Consider the following 21,323-nt stretch of genomic DNA (forward strand, 5'->3'; position numbering starts at 1 on the left):
TCATATTATTTAACCTCCTACTTCATTACATTAAGCTTTTACACTTGTAATTTAGGCTGTGGACAAAAAGGTGGGGATATCGGAAAAAGACATGAAAACTACCATCAAAGCATCTCACCTACCAAAACAGCCTCTTTAGTCACGCTCATTCTCATGAGCAATTAGATCAAAAAGTAAATAGGCGAATCCACATGTAAGCTAGCTAACAATATGGCATCACCACCTCTTCTAGGTGTCATCTTCCTGAATCCTCTAGAAAAGTAATGGCAAAAAGATGTGACCCCGAAAAGAACAAGCAATTACTTCAATTCTAGAATCAACACATCCTTGTCCAATGATAAAGACAAGACTAGGAGCCAATAAGGGAAGCCAAATTTAGAAAGGAGTAGGAAAGCCTAGAGAGGGAAAGCTTTTCAACTAAAGGAAGTAAATGGCCAGTGAAGCAAGTATGACTGGCACGTAAAAGCACTTTCATGACATGGTCATAATGCAACGGATATCAGGTGATAATGCATATGCTGAAAGACTACATAGCTAATGCAGTGTTAAAACGGTTCACGATACACCACCCAGGAACATTGGTGTCGGTGGCTTTTGGGAAACCTTTTCAAATAATCAGAAGTATTACAATGATGTCAAACCTACTTCTCTACATATAAACCAACTAGCCAATGCATTGAACAGTAGAAAGCAGGTGCAAGTACTCAAAAAGTTTCGTATAGGAGTGCAAAAAGGTTTCAATGCTGGTGAAAAGGTGTCACTGATAGTCAAACTCATTTAAAAGGCCACGAATTCCGCGTATATAAACAAAATGCAATCAATTCTTAGAACTGCACATAACTTGTTATATCTCTGTACCTGAATGTTAATTGCAATAATCATCCCAAGTCTTGCTTTCGTCAAATAAGCTGTGCCTTTTTCAGGTCAGCCACTACTCCCCTGTCTTTATGACCCCTCTCATTGTACAGTACCTAGAAAGAATTGGAAACAGGTAAAATACGGTGTGGTATGAAATAGACAAGACACATCTCAAGTCTTTCAATTGGAGGTACCTTGTCTATTATGCCATATTCCACTGCCTCGCTGGGACTAAAATATTTTGGCCGTCTAATGTCCGCTTCAATTTGCTCAGTCGATTTTCCAACATGCTTAGCAAAGAGCTTGACCTACAGCAGAATCAACAGATACGGAATGAATTGATTGAACACTTCTTGTTTAACTTTTTGTTGGCCTGGATATCAGAAATGCAGATTCCACATGCTAGGACAAAAAATTAGTCACTTCTGAACTCAAACACTGATTAGGGATGGCAATGGGGAGGGTAGGGTCAGGGGATTGAAAAACCATTTGCATCTCCGTACCGCCCCGATCCCCGTAATAGGATACTGGGTATTTCCCGTGTCTATTAATTTATTTGAGTGAATATATATTAATTAATTATATTAAATATATAATACATTATTGGGTGGGTATGGGGATGGGGATCAAAATACTATCCCCGCCCCTTATCCGTTTCCGCTATCCGAATAGCGGGGATCCCCGTTACCCGATTATACCCGAAACACTCCCCCATTAGGGTCTAATACCCATGGGTACTCTGCCCGTTGGGTATTTTTGTTATCCCTAACAGGCTAACACTGATGATGTCTACCAAAAAAAAAACTGTTTTCAACAGATAAAAGAATCAAGCGATGTTCTTTATCAAGAGAAACAACAATATCATATGGATTGATTAATTGTTTCATTAACTTTTGTACTAAGAAATGGAAATTGTGATATTGAAAATTGACAAATAGGGAAAGTCTTTCGTTTCTTTTCTATTCATTTCTTTACATGATACGACTACCCCTGAGCCAAATGCTATACAATTAGACAGAGCAAACTGATTCAAGTTTAAAGATAAATCAACAAACAAATACTCAAAGTACTTCAACTAATTTGGGAGTTCAAATCCTAGCCAGCTATTCGCCAAGTGTCCGGTCTCCTAATTAAATATTAGGAAGATTGGCAGAAGGCCCCAAGTACAAAAATTTCGTAGGTATATATAGCATGGACACTGACACCCCCCCCCCCCCCCCAATTTTATTTTTGAATTAAAAACCTGTGAATTGACTGAAAACAAATCCCTAAGGGATATACAAAATGTCTATCAGAGGATAAGAGTTTGTTGTCAGACAAAAATCATATGTTACAGTATTTAATGTGGAACATACATGAAGTTAATGTACTGCAGTCAGATTAAAACCTTAACTAAATAACAATCACACTTGAAATCACAGAGACTACATTCTACAAACTTGGACTTGTAAACTCAGAAACTGTTTAACAAATCACCACTTGTCGCATGTTTTTTTTTCTCTTTTTGGTGGACAAGTCACATGTCTCTTTATCACTCTTTCCTTCAATTTTTTTTAATGTTTCTACCTCTTGTTAACTACGCATCACGTTTTTCCTATCGAAAAGACGTTCATTGGTCTGTGCAACACATGCAATAGAGGTAATGATCACAAGAATTTGATTCCATACGAATGCTTATTTCTTTCTTTTCTGCAAAACTTTTATGCAATTAAATTTACTCTACTGCCATAGAAAAGAGAAAAATGAAATACGAAGAAACGAATAAACAGTCTGTATCTTATCATAACTTCTAAATTTCCGCCAACAATCAAATGTAATCAATGCGCAAGAGTGAACATGGAAAAAACTGTGTAGTTCAATGACCATTATTCTTACCAACTCGTCTTTCACATTCTTCACTTCTTTTCTTGCAAGTTCAATATCTGTTGCTTGACCTTGGAACCTTGCAATTGGCTGCACATAGATAGAAAAGAAGATGACTAAATTTGTCCATATGTAATTCATTCACTAGTTCCAAACCCAGCTAAAAGTTTTTGATTCCAGCCTTGCATAAATCATTTAACTAGGTACAAATTTTAAAGCCCTACAAAAGCTAGTGATAAAAGATAGAACCTGCTTTATCATGATTGTTGATGATGGTAACGCAGAACGGTTTCCCTTTGCACCAGAAGCCAAAAGTAAAGCGGCTTCGCCCCAAGCATTACCGACACAAAGAGTAAATATCGGTGGCTTGACATACCTGCAGCGGTGAAAACACAAATTAACCTCCAAAGGTGAACATAAGCAGATCCAAATATTTCAAGGAAAAGTAAAATGAAAAATAAATAATATATGATAGAAAACAACAAATTAGTTACCTCATGACATCATATATTGCAAGAGCCTCTGTCTCGTAACCCAATTTCTCACCGCCCTGGAGAATGCAAGACAGACTAAAATGAAAAACTTACCATTTAAAATAAAAGGGGAAAAACGGGGACAGTATTCGTAATTTACAACGTTCTGTTGTGAGTAAAGGCAAAAAGGAGAATAAATTGGCAGCGAAATTACTACACTAAGGTATGCTAGGCAGTTTAGAATCAACTATTCTGCTTTCTGGTCAAAGTAAAGCATCAAGAGGAAAGTAAGTGCATCTGTGCCAATTATCAAGTTTATTGATAATGATCACTTACTGTTGCAAAGAGCTGAATTTTAACTACAGTTACAAATGAGAAAGAAACTATGCAGAGTAGTTTGAAATCAAAAAATAAAATAAAAATGGTTTTCAGATCATTCTTTTTCAGTTCGGAAGCTTGTGGAAAACCTTGCCTTATGAGCAATACAGCTTCCAGCAACGTACACACATTAAACTCACACACCACGGGATTCAATCAGAAAACCCCCCTGGGACAACAACTAAATGCAATCAACTGTACAAGAACTGCTACGTACAAATTGAAACAACCTTCTTAGCACAAATATAACCAACTCTAGCACCAACATCAACATCCAAGCCACATTCGGAAAAACATGCATCAGCACTACTACGAAATATGATTCTCTAGATATATGCACAATGACGTGATATGAATGTAAATATCCTGACGAACTGACACATTCCATTATCAAAATCTCAAACCTAAGACAGAGCAGTTCAAGGGACTTACAAACTTATCCACATTTTAAACAAGATTGTAACTCGAATTGCTCTCGTAATGTCATCTCCATTAGCAAACAATTAAAGCTAGTGAATATTAAATAAGGTCTGAGACTTCAAACCTTAGTTGTTCCAGTGGAATTAATGTACAAGTAGATAGGCTTTGTATCATCCTCATACTGAAGGTAGAGAAACTCTGCAAGAATCAGCTCAGTTACTGAAGGAACAAGCGACATTCCCAAGTAAACAATTCGATTCTTGTATAGATACGACGCCAGGTCTGGTGGTGGTTGCTCCCATGCACTTCCTCTTTGAAATGGAATAACCTAACACACCATAATCAAATCCAAATTCAATTTCAAAACTCATCAGATTTCAAACATTAAACAAAATCATAAATTTCTTCAGCCAAAATTCAATTGAGCCTAATTGAACCTTAGAAAACCTACAAAGATCATATTTTTGGATGAAGCAAAATGTGCGAAGGTGAATAGGGGGGAGTGTTACCATGGTGAAGACACCGCGTTTGGGCTTAGAGCCAGGAGACGACGCCGGATTGAGAGAGGGAGGGCGGAGCTTGTGGCCGGAGAAGTCAGAGGCGATGCTTCCGCCGGCGAAGGGTGAGAGGAAGTTGGAGGAGAGGGAGGCTCTGAGAGGCCAGCAAGACGACATTGTTTGGTTGCGGTTAGGGTTTAAAGCTCGGGGAGCAACTGGCGGGGCTGAGATGCGCGCGTGAAGCGCGAAGCTGGAAGCTGAGGTGGCAACCTCCATAGGCGGTTGAGAGTGCGGTGGTTCGTGGTGGACACTGTGGCCTGTGAGTTTGAGTGTGAGAGGAGAGAAGAAGACAGTGAATTACTGAATTTGCCGTGAAGGTGAAACAAATAAATGTAGACTTTCGCCCCAGGGTACAGTTGGGCTTATAAAAAAAGTCGGTTCATGCTGATTTCTGAAAATAAGTGGCTGATAAATAAAGTTGCAGACTGTTTGGTAAACTGGCTTATATAAGTAGTTGTTAGTGACAGAAGTAATGACAAAGCGTTTGGTAAACTCAAACTAGCTTATGTTTTTAATTTGTCAAATGACCAATTTAGACATGTAAGATAATTTTTAGTTAATTTTAGTTTAAAACAATGCCTAAAAATATATGTCATATTAATATTGGATAATTTTAAAATTATCTTAAACTAATATACTCTGATATTGATAATTTGGTTTTGATTAGGATCATGTCAATACATAAATATTCAATCACGTGCATTCATCAAACTTTGAGTAATCTTGTCTCTTAATATATCAATTTCTTATGCGTAATGATGATTTTGTTCATCATCATCATCATCTTCTTCTTCTTCCTCATCTCCACCACCTTCCTTTTCTTCGCCTCGGACAAAATGTCTATCACGATGTGCATATCTTCGGATATAATTATGAAGTGTTATAGTAGCGATGACAATCTTCACTTGTTTCTCGAATGAATATCCTTGCATGTCTTTTAAAATCTTCCATTTTTTTTTCAAACTCCAAATGAGCGTTCTATAACTCCTCTAAGTGAAGAGTGTGTTTGGTTAAATAGTTTTCTTTTATTTCTTGGTTCTCGGCCACGATATTGTTGGAAGTGTTGTGGTGGCCCTTTATAAGGTCCCAAATACCCTGGCAGAGTAGGATATCCTGAATCCACAACATAATATTTTCCTACAAAATTATCATATAATAAAATTTGTGAAAATGTCATTTGAAGCATGAATTGAAATGAAATTTTTGACTAAAATTAAATATATTACCTGGTGGAGTATGAGGAAAGTTCATATTAGGATTTCGAAGAACGAATTGTAATACTCTTGTATCATGAGCCGACCATTCCCAACCAGCACATACAAAAATAAATTGCATATCAAAATTGCATACCGCCATAACATTTTGTGATGGAAATCTTTTCATATTAATGTATGGAGTTTTTTCGCTGAGACACTGTCAAATTTGACAGCCTCCCTATCTCTGTCTTTTACATTTCACTTGCTCCTTCACTGAAAATTTCACCCATCTCGCATCCTCACTTTCTCGCCCAAAAATTTCCTGACACAAGAACTCATCCACCTCCAATCTGTTTTTCAAGTTTAATACCCCCAGTACAAGTTTACTACTTATAGTAAACTTTAGTAAAAAATTTACTATCCCCCAGTAAACTTTATTTTTTGCATCTAAATTGATTTTTCTCCGTTTTAAGGTGTGTTATGCCCTTTAGAAATACTGTTTTTCAAGTTTAATACCCCAATTAGAAGTTTACTAGTGGTAGTAAACTCTAGTAAATTTTTACTACCCCCAGTAAACTTTATTTTTTTGCATCTAAGTTGATTTTTCTCCGTTATAAGGTGTGTTATGGCTTTTAGAAATACTGTTTTCAAGTTTAATACCCCCAGTAGAAATTTACTACCTCTAGTAAACTTTAGTAAATTTTTACTACCCCTAGTAAACTTTATTTTTTTGCATCTAAGTTGATTTTTCTCCGTTTTAATGTGTGTTATGGCCTTTAGAAAACTCCAGAATATATTTAATAAAAAATTTAAAACCATTCAATATTAATCCTGGAGTTTTCCTCATCCGGCTCAACCCTTGAATACTTCTTCTTCACATCGTTCCTAATCAAGTACAAGAATAACATTAACATTTTAGGAATGCAAAAACCCTATAATTCAAGATAGCAATGAAATTGAACATATTTTGAAACAAATTAGAGCCAACCCAGAGGTGCCCATGGGTAGAAGAAGAGAGAAGGAACAAAGCTAGTTGAAGACGGAGGAGGAGGGCCGCCGTCGGGGATCGAAGGTGGGAGGGAGAGGACGAAGTCTTTAGGGGTGTACTGCGCGGAGAGAGGGAGGTCGCCCTTGGCGGTGGGTTTGGCCTAGTTGATGGTATTTCTGTTTGATATGTGGTGGGTCGTAATTAGTTGAAACCACCAAGGGTACCCATTGGTATTTTAGAATGTTCATTAATTCTCCGCTACAGTGCGCGCGTTAAGAAGTAGAAGCGGCTTCTAAAAGGAGGGTAGGAGCTACTTCTCCTTTTGGTTTGAAAAAGCCCCAGTTTTTGGAAGTTGGAAGGCAGAAGCCAGTTTACCAAACGGATTGTTGGGCTTCACTTATAATCACCAGAGCTCATAAGCTCTACCAAACACAGTCATTGTTAAGGACCTCCGTTTAAAAATTTAATAATTTGGTGAGACCAGTACAAATAAAATTTTAAATGAAAGTACAACAAGCTCGAAATTAGTATTTTGGTTTTTGATTTTTATTTTTCTTTTATAAACGAAGTGGTTTCTTTCAAAAAAAAAGTTTGAACCAATACAATTAGACAACAATCATATCACAAAGGTTAGATATAGGTCTTTGCACAAAAACCAACATGACACAAGAAAAGGAATAAGACGAAAGAAGAAAGAAAAGGAAAAGAAGATGAAAGAAGAAAGTAGGATGTCACATCCCGCCAAATTTAACCAAATTTTACTTTGAGTATTTTTGAAGCAAACATGGCTCAAGGAAGGTTACAGAAGACATTTGAGCATTCTAAGAGAATCCGGAATATGGTGGAACTCTTTGGAAGTACATAGAAGGTCCTAGAAGGCGTTGGAAGTCTCCGGAAGAATGAGGAACTCTTGGGACATCTCCGGATTTCTCTAAAACCATGGAGAGACTAAGGGAACAAGACCACTCCGAAAGTCTCTAGATTACTCAAGGTGCATCTTAAATTTGTGTAGACTTGTATAGAGTTCTCTAGAAATCTCTACATTTGTACATAGTCCTAGAATTCTCTAGAACTAGTGATGTAGGAGGAGGAGGCCTATAAATAGCAAGGCATTCCTCACATTTGAGCCATCAAGCAAGAAGTCATCAAGCCTATTTGTAAACACTGTAAGCTTTCTTTCCTTAATACAAGTTCTCTATAGAGATATCATCTTTGCCTTTTCAATTGTTCTAGCAGGGCGTTGGCGAGAGTAAGACTGACTTAGCATAATGGACTTGCTATGGCCGCACGAGTAGCATAACAAAGGAGTAAGCTCGTGCATCGACTATAGGGCGCTCAACAAGATAATGGTAAAGAACAAGTACCATATCCCTCTCATTGCCGATCTATTTGATCAATTGGGCCATGCATGATATTTTTCCAAGTTAGACCTTCGTTCGGGGTACTACCAATTGGGCCATGCATGAATTTCTGGTTATGTTTTTTGGTCTAACTAATGCACCGGCGACATTTTGCACCTTGATGAACAAGTTATTCCACCCCTATCTCAATCGGTTTGTCGTCGTCTACTTGGACAACATAGTGGTGTATAACAAGACCTTGCAGGAGCATGTGGAGCACTTGTAGGAAGTGCTTAAGGTATTGCGGGAGAACCAGCTATACATCAAGATGGAGAAATGCTCATTCGCTAAGCCGGAGGTGTCGTTCTTGGGGCACAAGATCAAGGACGACAAGCTTATGATGGAGGATTGCAAGGTGCATTCCATCCAAGAATGGGAGCCACCCACCAACGTACATGAATTAAGATCTTTTCTTGGGCTAGTTAATTATTACCGCCGCTTTATCAAGAGATACTCGGCGAGGGCTGCACCATTAACCGACCTTCTCAAGAAGAACAAGGCATGAGAATGGACACCGGAGTGCCAAGAAGCCTTTGAAGACTTGAAGAAGGCGATATGCGAGGAGCCCGTGCTTAGCCTACCCAACCACGCCAAGCCATATGAGGTGCACACCGATGCTTCCGACTTTGCCATTGGTGGAGTACTCATGCAAGAAGGGCATCCAATTGCTTATAAGAGTCAGAAGCTCAATGATACGAAGCGGTGCTACACATTGCAAGAGAAGGAGATGACTGCCATCATCCATTGCCTTTGAGTGTGGCGACATTACTTGCTTGTGACCAAGTTCGTGATCATGATCAACAATGTAGCAACAAGCTACTTCTAAACCCAAAAGAAGCTAAGTCCAAAGCAAGCAAGGTGGCAAGACTTCTTGGCGGAGTTTGACTACACCATGGAGTACAAGCCCGGGAAGGAGAACATGGTAGCGGATCCACTAAGCCGCAAGGCAGAGTTTGCAAGCATTTCGCAAGTCACTAGCCCATTGCTAAGCAAGATCAAGGAGGGACTAATGGTAGACCCCCCAGCACAACGCCTCATTACCTTAGGTAAAGGAAGGAAAAACCCAGAGGTTTTGGCTAGACGACGACCTTCTCTACACGAGAGGCCGCCGCATCTACATACCAAAGTGGGGCAGCTTACGAAGGGAGCTAACCAAGGAATGCCATGATTCCAAATGGGCTGGCCACCCAGGTATGAAACGCACACTTGCCTTGTTAAAGTCCATGTATTATTGGCCTAGGATGCGGGACGAGGTCGAAGAGTATGTGCGGACGTCTCTAGTTTGCCAACAAGACAAGGTAGTCCAGCAGTAGCCGGGGGGCTTGCTAGACCCCTTGCCCATTCCCGAGAGACCATGGGAGGGTGTCTCCATGGACTTCGTCACTTGCCTGCCGAAGTTCGAGGAGTTTGGGAGTATCATCGTTGTGGTGGACAAATTTAGCAAGTATGCAACCTTCATGGCCGCATCAGCCGACTGCACCGCGGAGGAGACATCAAGGTTATTCCTACGCAAAGTAGTCAAGCTTTGGGGAGTTTCAAGGAACATTGTCAGCGAAAGAGACCCGCGCTTCATAGAGAGATTTTGGATGGACGGAGCTGTTCAAGATGTTGGGGTCAGACTTGAACTTTTCAACAAGCTTCCATCTGCAGAGTGATGGTCAAACAGAGCGTGTCAATGCTCTCTTGGAGCTATACTTACGGCACTACGTGAGTGCCAACCAAAAGGATTGGGCCAAGCTTCTAGATGTGGCACAATTTTCTTACAACTTGCAGCAAAGCGAGGCCACCAACAAAAGTCATTTTGAAATTGTGTTCGGACAACAACCTATAACCCCTCTATCCATTTCCACTCGCTATGAATGGAAGAGTCCAGCAACTTTCAAGTTTGCCAAGTCATGGCATGAGCAAGCAGAGTTAGCTCGAGTGGCGTTGCACAAGGCTGCCAAGAGGATGAAGAAGTGGGCAGACAAGAAGAGGAGGCATGTCGAGTTCAAGGAAGGCGACCTTGTACTTATGAAACTCTTGCCACAGCAGTTCAAAGCCTTTAGGAAGGTGCACAAGGGCTTGATCCGAAGGTATGGAGGACCGTTTAAAGTAATCAAGCGCGTAGGCAAAGTTTCATACAAGCTCAAACTCCCGCCCAAGTTAAAGATACATCTGGTCTTCCATGTGAGTATGTTGAAGCTCTACAATGAGGACAAGGAAGACCATCAAGGGGGATATCGCATCGGGCACCTACGATAGTGATCACCAACTTCGATAAGGAAGTAGATGAAGTACTCGCAGATCGGATCATTCGACATCGAGGCGTGCCAAGTTATAAAGAGTACCTCATCAATTGGAGAGGCTTGCCCGATACGGAGCAAGCTGGGAGTCCGAGGATACGCTTTAGCATTTCAAGGAAAAAATCTAGCAATACAACAAAGCGCGATAAGGGCATCGCGGGCTTTGGTGTGGGAGAATGTCACATCCCGCCAAACTTAGCCAAATTTTACCTTAAGAATTTTTGAAGCAAGTGTGGCTGAAAGAAGGTTACGGAAGACACTTGAGCATTCTAGGCGAATCTGGAATATGGCGGAACTCTTTGGAAGTACATAGAAGGTCCTAGAAGGCGTTAGAAGTCTCCGGAAGAATGGGGAAGTCTTGGGACATCTCCGGATTTCTCTAGAACAATGGAGAGGCTAAGGGAACAAGACCACTCCGGAAGTCTCTAGAATACTCAAGGTGCATCTTAGATTTGTGTAGACTTTTATAGAGTTCTCTAGAATTCTCTACACTTGTACATAGTCCTAGAATTCTCTAGAACTAGTGATGTAGGAGAAGAAGGCCTATAAATTGCAAGGCACTCTTCACATTTGAGCCATCAAGCAAGAAGCCATCAAGCCTACTTGTAAACGTTGTAAGCTTTCTTTCCTTAATACAAGTTCTCTTTAGAGATATTCTCTTTGCCTTTTCAATTGTTTTAGTAGGGCGTTGGCGAGAGTAAGGCTGGCTTAGCATAAGAGACTTGCTAAGGCCGCATGAGTAGCATAGCAAAGGAGTTTGCTTGTGACAGGGAGCTCAAAAGGAGAGTTCAGTATAGTTGTCGATTGTACCTCGAACACACGGTTGAAAATAGAGCAGTCAAATGCTAGACCTTGTGCAGAAAACCTCTTCCAAATCAGACAAGTAGAAACTCAATGAACTCAGAGGACAACACCAACAAGCTACAACATCCGACAAGGAAGTCAATCGGGAAGCACATGAAATGAACCCTGACGACGTTGATGCTTTAAGCGAATAAAATTAATTGTGGCAAATTCAGACTGGCAAACCATTGGAATCCTTGAGCATTGGAAATCAACCATGCCAGAAAGTTGGAGACGATATTCAACGAAAGCCCTTTCCAGAATGTGAACGCCGAGTCGTTGACTGAAAAATAAAACAAGTAAATGATCCACTTTGGAGTTTGGTCGATTCAGTCATTTGTGATGTATACTGCAATTGTAGCTTGAATGATAAAGAGTTATTGTCGGTTTATTTATGACTTAATTTGTAGTGGTTTGAAGATTAGGGACTAAACTACCCCTTGCTTATGGATTATGTAGATTGTAGTTTTCAACAAGAATGAAGGTAAATGAGTTGAAATAGTATAGGTTGAGGGAATAGTCTAACGCGTTACTATCGTGATGATGTTAGATTGAGGGCTACTCGAACTTTATTTTAGTTTCTACTTAAAAACTCTTATCTAATTTTATCTCATTTATTGTCTTACTGTCATTTGGAATGCAACTAGCATGATCGAGATATTTCTCTTTTTAATAACATGCATGTTATTGTAGAGCAAACAAGGATTCACATATAAATAAATTCTAATCGGCCAAATATTGGAACTCTCTACTAAAAGCCGAAAATTACTGTCTAGTAACATCACGGGGATCAAAGGAAATATAAAGGAAGAGGTTGAATGGGAAAATTCTTGAAATGAAAAAAGGACTGAGATTAGGTAGCTAGTGCTACAATCAAACAGAAATTAGAAGTGGACCTCCATTTGGTATATATGCCCCGTTCACTTGCAATTGAAACACTTCAGGGTGAATTTCGGGTAGGCTACCTGGATAATATCTTCAACTAGTGAGAAGTGAAAAGAAATTGCGTGATCCGTTCATGGCAATTCAGATATTGAAAGGGATTGGATAAACTTCATAAAAAAATATTTGATTGTTTTGACAAATAAAATACATAAATAGTATTAATTAATAAAAATAGAAGTGATCATTCATCATAAACTCTCTCGTCATCGAATGTTATCGACGAAACTTTCATTTTCTTTAAATTATTTTTTCAAAACGACGTGGTTTAAAAAAAACACTGATATATCTATTTGACCTGATATATCGTCATTTAACTTGATTTTTCGGGTTGACCAATATGATAGACCGATAAACAACTTATCATATAGTTTTTTTAATATCGGGGATATAACGAAGATATATAGGGATATTTAGAACATTGCTTAAGAGGAACACTTGCTACTATGTTTTTTTATTTTTTTTCGAAACATGTTATTAATTTATATATATATTTTTTACGTGATATGGTATGTTAAAATATATTAGAAAAATATAAATAAATACGTAGAAAAATTAAAAATAAATGTGTACATATAAATATATAATTCGAAGTAGGGTTAAGTATATGGCTCGTCAACGGGCCCGGCCCGGGCCTTAATAAATTTAAATAAGTGGCTGGCCGGGCCGGGTATTTTCAAAAATACGAAAATCCAAGCACGCCCACCTAAGGCGGGCCTTGCGGGCTTTTACGTGCCGGACCTTACGGGCTTGTATTATAAAAATAATATAATACTCTAATTTAAGGGTTCGAAACAATAAAATAATTATTAGAAAACATTCTAAAACAAAAGTCACAAATAAATTCTAGTTTCAAAATATTGTCGATCGACACCAATAGATGTGATCGATATATATAATTAGAGACTGTGTAAAAATTTCATCCAATTCGGACCACGTTTAACCATTAGAATTTTCGGTCAAAAAAAAAAGAGGCGTTTTCACATAATAAAACTTCATTAACCGGAGCTTTGTCAAATGGTTTTCTCGTTGCGACCATGCAAGATCGGTGACAAAAATTAGGTGATTTCAAATATGTAAACAAATTTCCGCATTCGCATCTTGGTAATTGGTCTCCCCTTATGGCACATTAGTGTTGTTTTGGTTTACCGGAAATTCCGACGGTTAAACTAGGTGCGAATTGGATGAAATTTTAAAATGATCATTAAATATATATATTGATCACATCGGATGGTGTAGATCGATTCCGAGAAGTTTCATTCATATAGCCGCTTTATAATGTGATAGTTTTATTATAAACCTAGTATAAATGTTATAATACATTAGTGGACACTTCGGCGATCGACAACTCCAATTCAAAATATGGTCGATTGACACCAGTAGATGTGATCGGTATATATATTTAGGAAATCCGTAAAAATTTGGTCCGTTTTAGACATGATTTGACCGTTCGTACCAACGCTCAACTAAAAAAGAGGCGTTTTTACATATTTAAACCCCATTGATCGGGATTTTGCTAAATAGATTTCTTCAGTTCGACCACGCACGATAGGTAACAAAAATTAGGTGATTTCATATATGCAAACGGCTTTCGGCATTCGCATATTTGTAATAGGTCCTCCCTTATGGCATATTAGTGGTCTTTTCGATTTACCGAATATTCTGACAGTTAAACGAAGTCCGAATTGGATGAAATTTTTACAGGATCACTAAATATATATACCAATCACATCGGCTGGTGTCGATCGATCCCGACAAGTTTCTTTCATATGGTCGCTTCATAATGCGATAGTTTTAATATAAACCTAATATAAAGGTTATGATACATTAGTAGACGCTTCGGCGATCAATAACTTTAGTTTGAAATATGATCGATCGACACCAGTAGATGTGACCGGTATATATATTTAGGGAACCCGTAAAAATTTCGTCCGTTTTGGATATTGTTTGACCGTTCGTACCTACGGTCAACAAAGAAAAATGCGTTTTGACATATTAAAATCCTCATTGAATGAGACTTTGCCAAATAGGTTTCCTTGATGCGACCGCACACAATCGGTGACAAAAATTAGGTGATTTCATATATGCAAATGAATTTTGGTGTTCGCATTTTGGTAATTGGTCTTCCCTTATGACATATTAGTGTTGTTTTCGGTTTACCGGAAATTCCGATGGTCAAACGAGTTCCGAATTGGATGAAATTTTTACAGGGTTACTAAATATATATACCGATCATATCGACTGTTGTCGATCGATCCCAAGAATTTTCCTTAATATAGTTGCTTCATAATAAAATAGTTTTATTCTAAACCTAATAAAATATGTATGTATAATATTTTATTATTTGGCGGGTTTTTACGGGCCGGTCCAACGGGCCGGGCCGGGTTTCACACCTCTAATTAAAGCCCGGCCCTCTACCCACGGAAGCGGGTTTTGGCGGGCTTTCTCGCGGGCTGGGCCGGGTAAAAGCCCGTCGGGCTTGCGGGCTTCCGCGGGATTTTCGGGTCCGCGGGCTAAATGATGAGGCCTAGTTAAGTATGTAGAAAAAATATTTAAATAAATAATTTGATTAAAAAATAATCCTCATTTTAAAGATTATTTTTATTTATTTTAATGAAAAATATAAATATAAAATGACAATATTACTCCTCATGTGCATGACATGTGAGGCAAAATTGGATAGAAATTTCTACCAAATTTAGGAGATAAATTGACTAAAATGCAAGTTCGGGGTGTAAAAATTAACAATTTCAGCCAAATTTAGCGTGTATTTTAGCAATTTTCCCAACACTATTCATGATCATTTCTTATACAGTGGTTACTTATGTTCTTACAAGGAAACAAAACATATAAATAGGAAAAGGAGATTCCATATTAATGTAAACCCAAGTGAACTAATGCCACTGTGAGTCTATGACCAGACTTTTCAATGCCACACTGGGAGTACTCTAGTATTTTACATAGTGAAGGTGTTTTGTCTTGACCTCCTATGAATGATCGATTGACATGCATGACAAAGACTATTGTTCCTACTTTCCCCGCACATACTATGAATTTGCTTCAAACTTGACAAGTAGCAATTGGGGGTTCTGGTATATATTGTAGTTGCAGGTGAGATAGGTAGCAGTATCACTTAGTCACATTAGCTTTGTGATTTTTGAACCGTTGTTATATATGTAATTGGTGGAACATTTTCGACTTTTTGATTCTGTTCTGTAGCAATTACTTCTGTTTAGAGTTTCGAATCTAGATGCTATCACAACTGCATTACTTTCCTAAAATGGACCAGAAGTTGAAGAAAGCTTCTCAATCTGGAGATATTAATTTCTTGTACAGATTGATAATGGAGGTGTAGACACATGAAATTTAATGAAGTAAATCATCTTCATTAAATAATTAAATCGACCAAGAGCCCGATAAAATTGCACACGTGGCCAAAAGTCAACAAAGTTAGTGCGGATTTGAATAGAACTCGTGTCAGCACATAAACAGATGATCGTAATCGAAGCTACGTGATTCCGACGTAAATCAAAAAAATTGAATGTCATTGACGATTCGAAATGGTAATCGGACATTTGATTAAATTAATAAATTCCTTAACGGTTATAATAAAGTCAATTATTTTCTGTTTAATTTAGTTATGAGAATAACTAATTTTAAATGAATCAGAAAATACATATTGATTTAATTATACAATTAAAAAAAATTATTAATAGTGTCATTAAAATATTCTACAAAACAGAAACTTTGACACTATAAATACCCCCTTCAACATGAAAAGAAGGGGACTTGAGAAGAAGAGAGAAAATTACTTGAACAATGTCATTCTCGAAAAATCCCGAAGTCTCCCAAGTACACGAAGAATCTTCAAGCTGTCAAGTCGATCGTTCTTCATCAAATCCAAACTCAAGTCCACGAATAATCATCAAGCTGTCAAGTCGATCGTTCTTCATCAAATCCAAACTCAAGCCCACGAAGAATCATCAAGCTGTCAAGTCGATCGTTCTTCATCAAATCCAAACTCAAGCCCACGAAGAATCATCAAGCTGTCAAATTCATCGTTCTTCATCAAATCCAAATCCAAACTCAAGTCCGCGAAGAATTGTCAAGCTACCAAATCGATCGTTCTTCATCAAATCCAAACGCAAGCCCACGAAGAATCATCAAGCTGTCAAATTGCTCGTTCTTCATCAAATCTAAATCCAAATCAAACTCAAATTCTCAAGATCAAGTGCACGTCACCCTTGAGCCAAGTCATATATGGAGATAGAATCAAAGGAGTTCACAAAGATTGTAACCCCGAGCTTGATATACAATAAATCACATTTTTTATTTGTACACGTGTCTGCACTCTTGTTTGTTTTTAGATTCTCGTTCTACAAATTGGCACGCCCAGTGGGACATTTTTGGCCTCTCATCTCCTTCTCCGAAGAAATCTTTCGTTTGTGCGATGGATTCCAAGAACAACCAAGCCGTTCCATCGAAGAAATCCAAGTCCACAACCGCGAGGTTAAGCGGAGAGGCCGAGCCGGTCAAGAAGTCCAAACAAATATCCTCCAAATCAAAGAGTGAACTGATTGCCCTTGTCACCCGGAGCATGGTTAGAGCTCAACCCACGACATTTATGGCACTTGCTAGTAAGTCTCGTCAACCAGTCATCACCTGGGAGAGCTTGAGAGCAATAAAGCATGCCTATCAAAGTGGGAAAAAGCAAGTGTCAAAGGAGAAGGAGCCAAATGAGCAATCTCTTCTACCCGTTCATGGTGATGGCCCTATCCTGTAAGACGTTTTCTCTGATGACGAATCAAGCACAGCGTCATACCATGGAAGTCCCAAAGAAGATGGCGATAACTTTCATTCTATGGCACATGAATCCTCTTCTGACAATGCGCAGGTCTTGGTGACAGGGGCATCCACAATCGAGGAGCAACTCTCCAATATGTTGGAGATGGTTGAAAAGCTCACCCGAACGGTTGAAGAAAAGGATGTGCAAATCGCTGAGCTCTATAGTAAGTTGGAAGATCACAATGATGAGAACTCCACCAAAGGGTCGCCTGGCAGGAGCAAAGTAAATGAAAAGGGAGAAACGTCCAATAACGATGGTGACTCACTTGGTTCCTTATCACTCCAGAAATTGCAGGATATCATCACCAACTCAATTCGGACTCAATATGGAGGTTCTTCTCGTGAGTCCCTCACTTACTCTAAACCGTACATTAAGAGGATCGACAACTTAATGATGTCGCTGGGATATCAGCCACCAAATTTCCAACAATTTGAAGGTAAATGGAACCCAAAGCAACACGTCGCCCACTTTGTGGAGACTTGTAGTAACGCTGGGACAGAAGGCGATCACCTTGTCAAGCAGTTTGTTCGCTCGTTGAAAGGAAATGCCTTCGAGTGGTGTAGAGACTTAGAGCCGGAGTATGTTGACAGTTGGGACCAAATGGAGCGTGAATTCCTTAATCGATTCTATAGTAAAAGGCGGACGATGAGCATGATGGAGTTAACTAACACGAAGTAACAGAAGGATGAACCCGCGATCGGCTACATTAATAGATGTCGCTCACTTAGCCTTGATTGCAAGGACCGACTATCAGAAGTGTCAGCCGTTGAAATGTGCATCCAAGGCATGCACTTTGATTTGCTATACATATTGCAAGAAATCAAGCCTCGTTCTTTCGAAGAGTTGGCTACTCGAGCCCACGACATGGAGCTAAGCTTGGCAAGTCATAAGAGAAAGAATGAGTCCCTGGTTGACCAACGAAAAGACAAAGTCTTCGGAAGTAGATTTGACAAAGTTGTAAAGAAACCTTCCAAAGAATCAATGGTCATCAATACTGCACCGGTTAAGATCTCTACGCAGGATAAGAAAGAGTTCAATAAGGTGGAACCTCCTCGAACCTATGATAGGAGTAAACGCACGTTGAAGGATATGGAGCGAAAGACGTACCCGTTCCCAGACTCTGATGTGGCGGGGATGTTAGAGGATTTGCTCGAAAACAAGATAATAGATCTTCCGAAGTGCAAGCGTCCAGAAGAAATGCATTGTGTCAATGATCCGAAGTATTGCAAATATCATCGCCTCATTAGTCATCCTATAGAGAAGTGCTTTGTTCTCAAAGATTTGATAATGAACCTCGCCAAGCAAGGGAAGATTGAGCTGGACGTCGACGACGTTGCTGAAGTCAATTGCGCTACTGTAATATTCGGGTTGTTCGAACCAGTTCCACTCCATTTTCACCCAATAAAAGCACCGTCTAATTTCGCAAAGGAGGCGTGTGAACATAAGAAGACCAAAGAAGTTAAAGAATGTCCTGCTTCCACACCTATCCTCCAAGTTGCCTCTATTGCTAATGATGAAGGATGAATATTGGTCACCCGAAGAAGAACTCGCAAAGGTATGATGTCAAATTCACCGGTTGCCCGACCAAGTCATAAGAAATCACCTCCACGACGGGAGGAGAATGGATGAGGACGTTTTGAGATGAAAGTCGTTCCATATTTGTGGAAACCTCTTCGCCATAACTTGTCAATAGAGCACTTGCCTACAAAACAACCGAAGGTCACTTCAATGGCCACAAGTTGTGAAGTCCGCTCCAAAGAAGATGAAAAGCCCGAAGCAAGAGAAATAGGTGCAAGTCAAGTGTTAAAGAAAAATGAGGTGTTGAAACAATTGGAGAGTCTACATTTCCAACTTAGCCTCTCTAACTTGATGCAATTGCCAAAATCAATGAGATACGCACTTATGGAGTTTCTTATCGACGTAAGAAAACACTCCACAAGCATGAAGGAATGTGGCACGTGTGATGCATGTTGTGATACCATTCACTTCACAGATGATGACCTCCAATTGGGCTCTAAGCCACATAATTGGCCTCTTTTTGTGACAGGGTACATATGAGAGAGGAAGTTGAATCGCATGCTCATAGACGGAGGGTCAGCAGTAAATATCATGCCCAAATCAACCATGTCTCAACTCGGCATCAATGTTGATGAGTTATTAAGGAGTCGTCTCATGATCCAAGGTTTCAACCAAGGAGGACAAAGAGCGATAGGAATGATCAAACTAGACATGGACATCAGAGAGCTAAAATCAAACACCTTGTTTCATGTCATCGATGCGTAGACCTCGTACAACTTGTTGTTGGGACGACCATGGGTACATGAAAATGGCATCGTGCCATCCACTTTACACCAATGCTTCAAGTTCTATCGCGGAGGTGTGAAAACTGTGGTAGGAGATACCAAACCTTTCACAGAAGCCGAATCATACTTCGCGGATTCTAAATTCTACACAGATGAGGAGTCAATGAAAGAAGTCTGTCTGGTCGGAGTACCCTCCATGGAGAAGGCCGCTAATGTTAGGGAGAATGATGCCAAATCAAAAGACATTGAGCTTCATGGTGAAGTATCGCAAAAAGTCTCATCTGAAGTGGCAACACCGTCTGCAGAAAGAAAAGCCAGCCATGCCTTTCCGGTCCTTCGCTATGTTCCGAATTCTAGACAAAAGGAGGGGGAATCTCCATTTGTGGGGACAAAGTCACAAGAGTGCCCACGAAAATTAGAAAAGGATGATGTGAAATTGTTGAAGGAGGAGTCAACATTGCCATTAATAAAAGTGAGCAACCGAAATCCTGCAAAACAACCCCTAGAGGGGTTTGTCAAGCCAATTCAAGGTAAGACGGAACATTGATCGCTGCCCAAGAAAAGAACAAGTGAAAGGTTTGATTCTAACGCATACAAGCTGTTAGAAAAGGCCGGATACGACTTTGGTACATCAAGCAAAAGGACGACCAAGCTGCAACAAAGATGGCACATGAGCTTCAAGCAAGTTAAGAGAGTAAGGGGCAACAATTGATTCTTCTAAAGTAGGTCTCGGTTTTACTTCAAGCAAGCCAATCAGAATTTCAGGAAGGAGAAGGGCGGAGCGAGCCAATGTGCAACATATTAGTATCGAGGTAGTTGAAGAGAAGAGTCAAGAGGTTTAGTCAACCCCTCACATTTCGTCGTTCGATCCCGTTTGTCCAGGTTCCCGAAGAGCAACATCTGAACGTATTAAAGGATAAATCACGAGGGTATCGCTTTTTGACCATGTGAACATGACAGCAAGTAGAGGTTCAGTCTTCAATCACATCGAGAACAACCACTCCGCCTTCCATATTCAAAAAGATGTCAAGTTCAGACAAAAATAAGAAAAAGTCAAACCTCATTTCGCGAAAGCCTGTATTGGAAAGGATCCAAGCACCTAAGGAACGACAAATATGCAAGAGGAAAATGACTTGTAGTCGAGTAGAGAGCAAAGAAATCCGAAGTCTTATCCCGTCACGCATGAACATGCATTGTGTCTTGGAAGTGGATTCCACGGATCAACTCAAAGTAAAGCAACATACCATCATATTCAGTGGCTAAAAAGGAGACAACAACCTCGATAATGGCGGTGAGGATGACATTGTCCAAACCTCTTATCATGTCACGGTGGCAGAAGCAGATGTTGTAGAGGAAGACGATCATGATGATTTTGAAATTGAAGTAGAGGAAGCTCATCCAGAACTTGAAGACGGGGGGCAAGCCACTATGGACGAACTTAAGGAGATTAACTTGGGAACAGAGGAAGACCCAAGACCTATTTTTGTGAGTGGGTCTTTAAGTTCCGAAGAAGAAAAATAATATCTTGATCTGTTGCTCGAGTACAAAGATGTTTTTGCTTGGACGTACAAAGAAATGCCCGGCTTGGATCCAAAGGTAGCAGTTCATCGACTTACTGTCAAACCAGAGGCTCGACCGACCAAGTAAACACAAAGACGCTTTCGAATAGAACTTATTCCTCAAATTGAAGCAGAAGTTGATAAGTTGATTGCCGCAGGCTTCATTAGAGAGGTTCAGTATCCCAAGTGGATCGTAAACATTGTTCCTATCAAGAAGAAGAACGGACAAATCCGCGTTTGTGTAGATTTTCGTGATTTAAATGAGGCATGTCCAAAAGATGATTTCCCTCTGCCAATCATAGAGCTCATGGTGGATGCGACAACCGGGCATGAGGTTTTGTCATTCATGGACGGATCATCAGGTTACAACCAGATAAGGATGGCCTTAGAGGATGAGGAACTCACTGCATTT

At 39.6% G+C, this 21,323-nt stretch overlaps 1 protein-coding gene across 1 annotated transcript; it reads right to left on the reverse strand.

Annotated features, from left to right (window-relative positions):
- Nucleotides 1–899: 899 nt before the first annotated feature.
- LOC126795295 (ATP-dependent Clp protease proteolytic subunit-related protein 4, chloroplastic) lies at nucleotides 900–4,854 on the reverse strand. Its single transcript, XM_050522136.1, has 7 exons — nucleotides 4,502–4,854; nucleotides 4,117–4,320; nucleotides 3,216–3,271; nucleotides 2,971–3,097; nucleotides 2,734–2,811; nucleotides 1,053–1,166; nucleotides 900–971 (listed from the first exon to the last, which is right to left on the reverse strand). Exons 1-7 carry the CDS (start codon nucleotides 4,763–4,765, stop codon nucleotides 900–902), a joined length of 915 nt encoding a protein of 304 aa, XP_050378093.1. The 5' UTR covers nucleotides 4,766–4,854.
- Nucleotides 4,855–21,323: the final 16,469 nt, after the last annotated feature.

The sequence above is a fragment of the Argentina anserina genome, chromosome 5 (genome assembly GCF_933775445.1).
Source record: "Argentina anserina chromosome 5, drPotAnse1.1, whole genome shotgun sequence".
Lineage (NCBI taxonomy): Eukaryota > Viridiplantae > Streptophyta > Magnoliopsida > Rosales > Rosaceae > Argentina > Argentina anserina.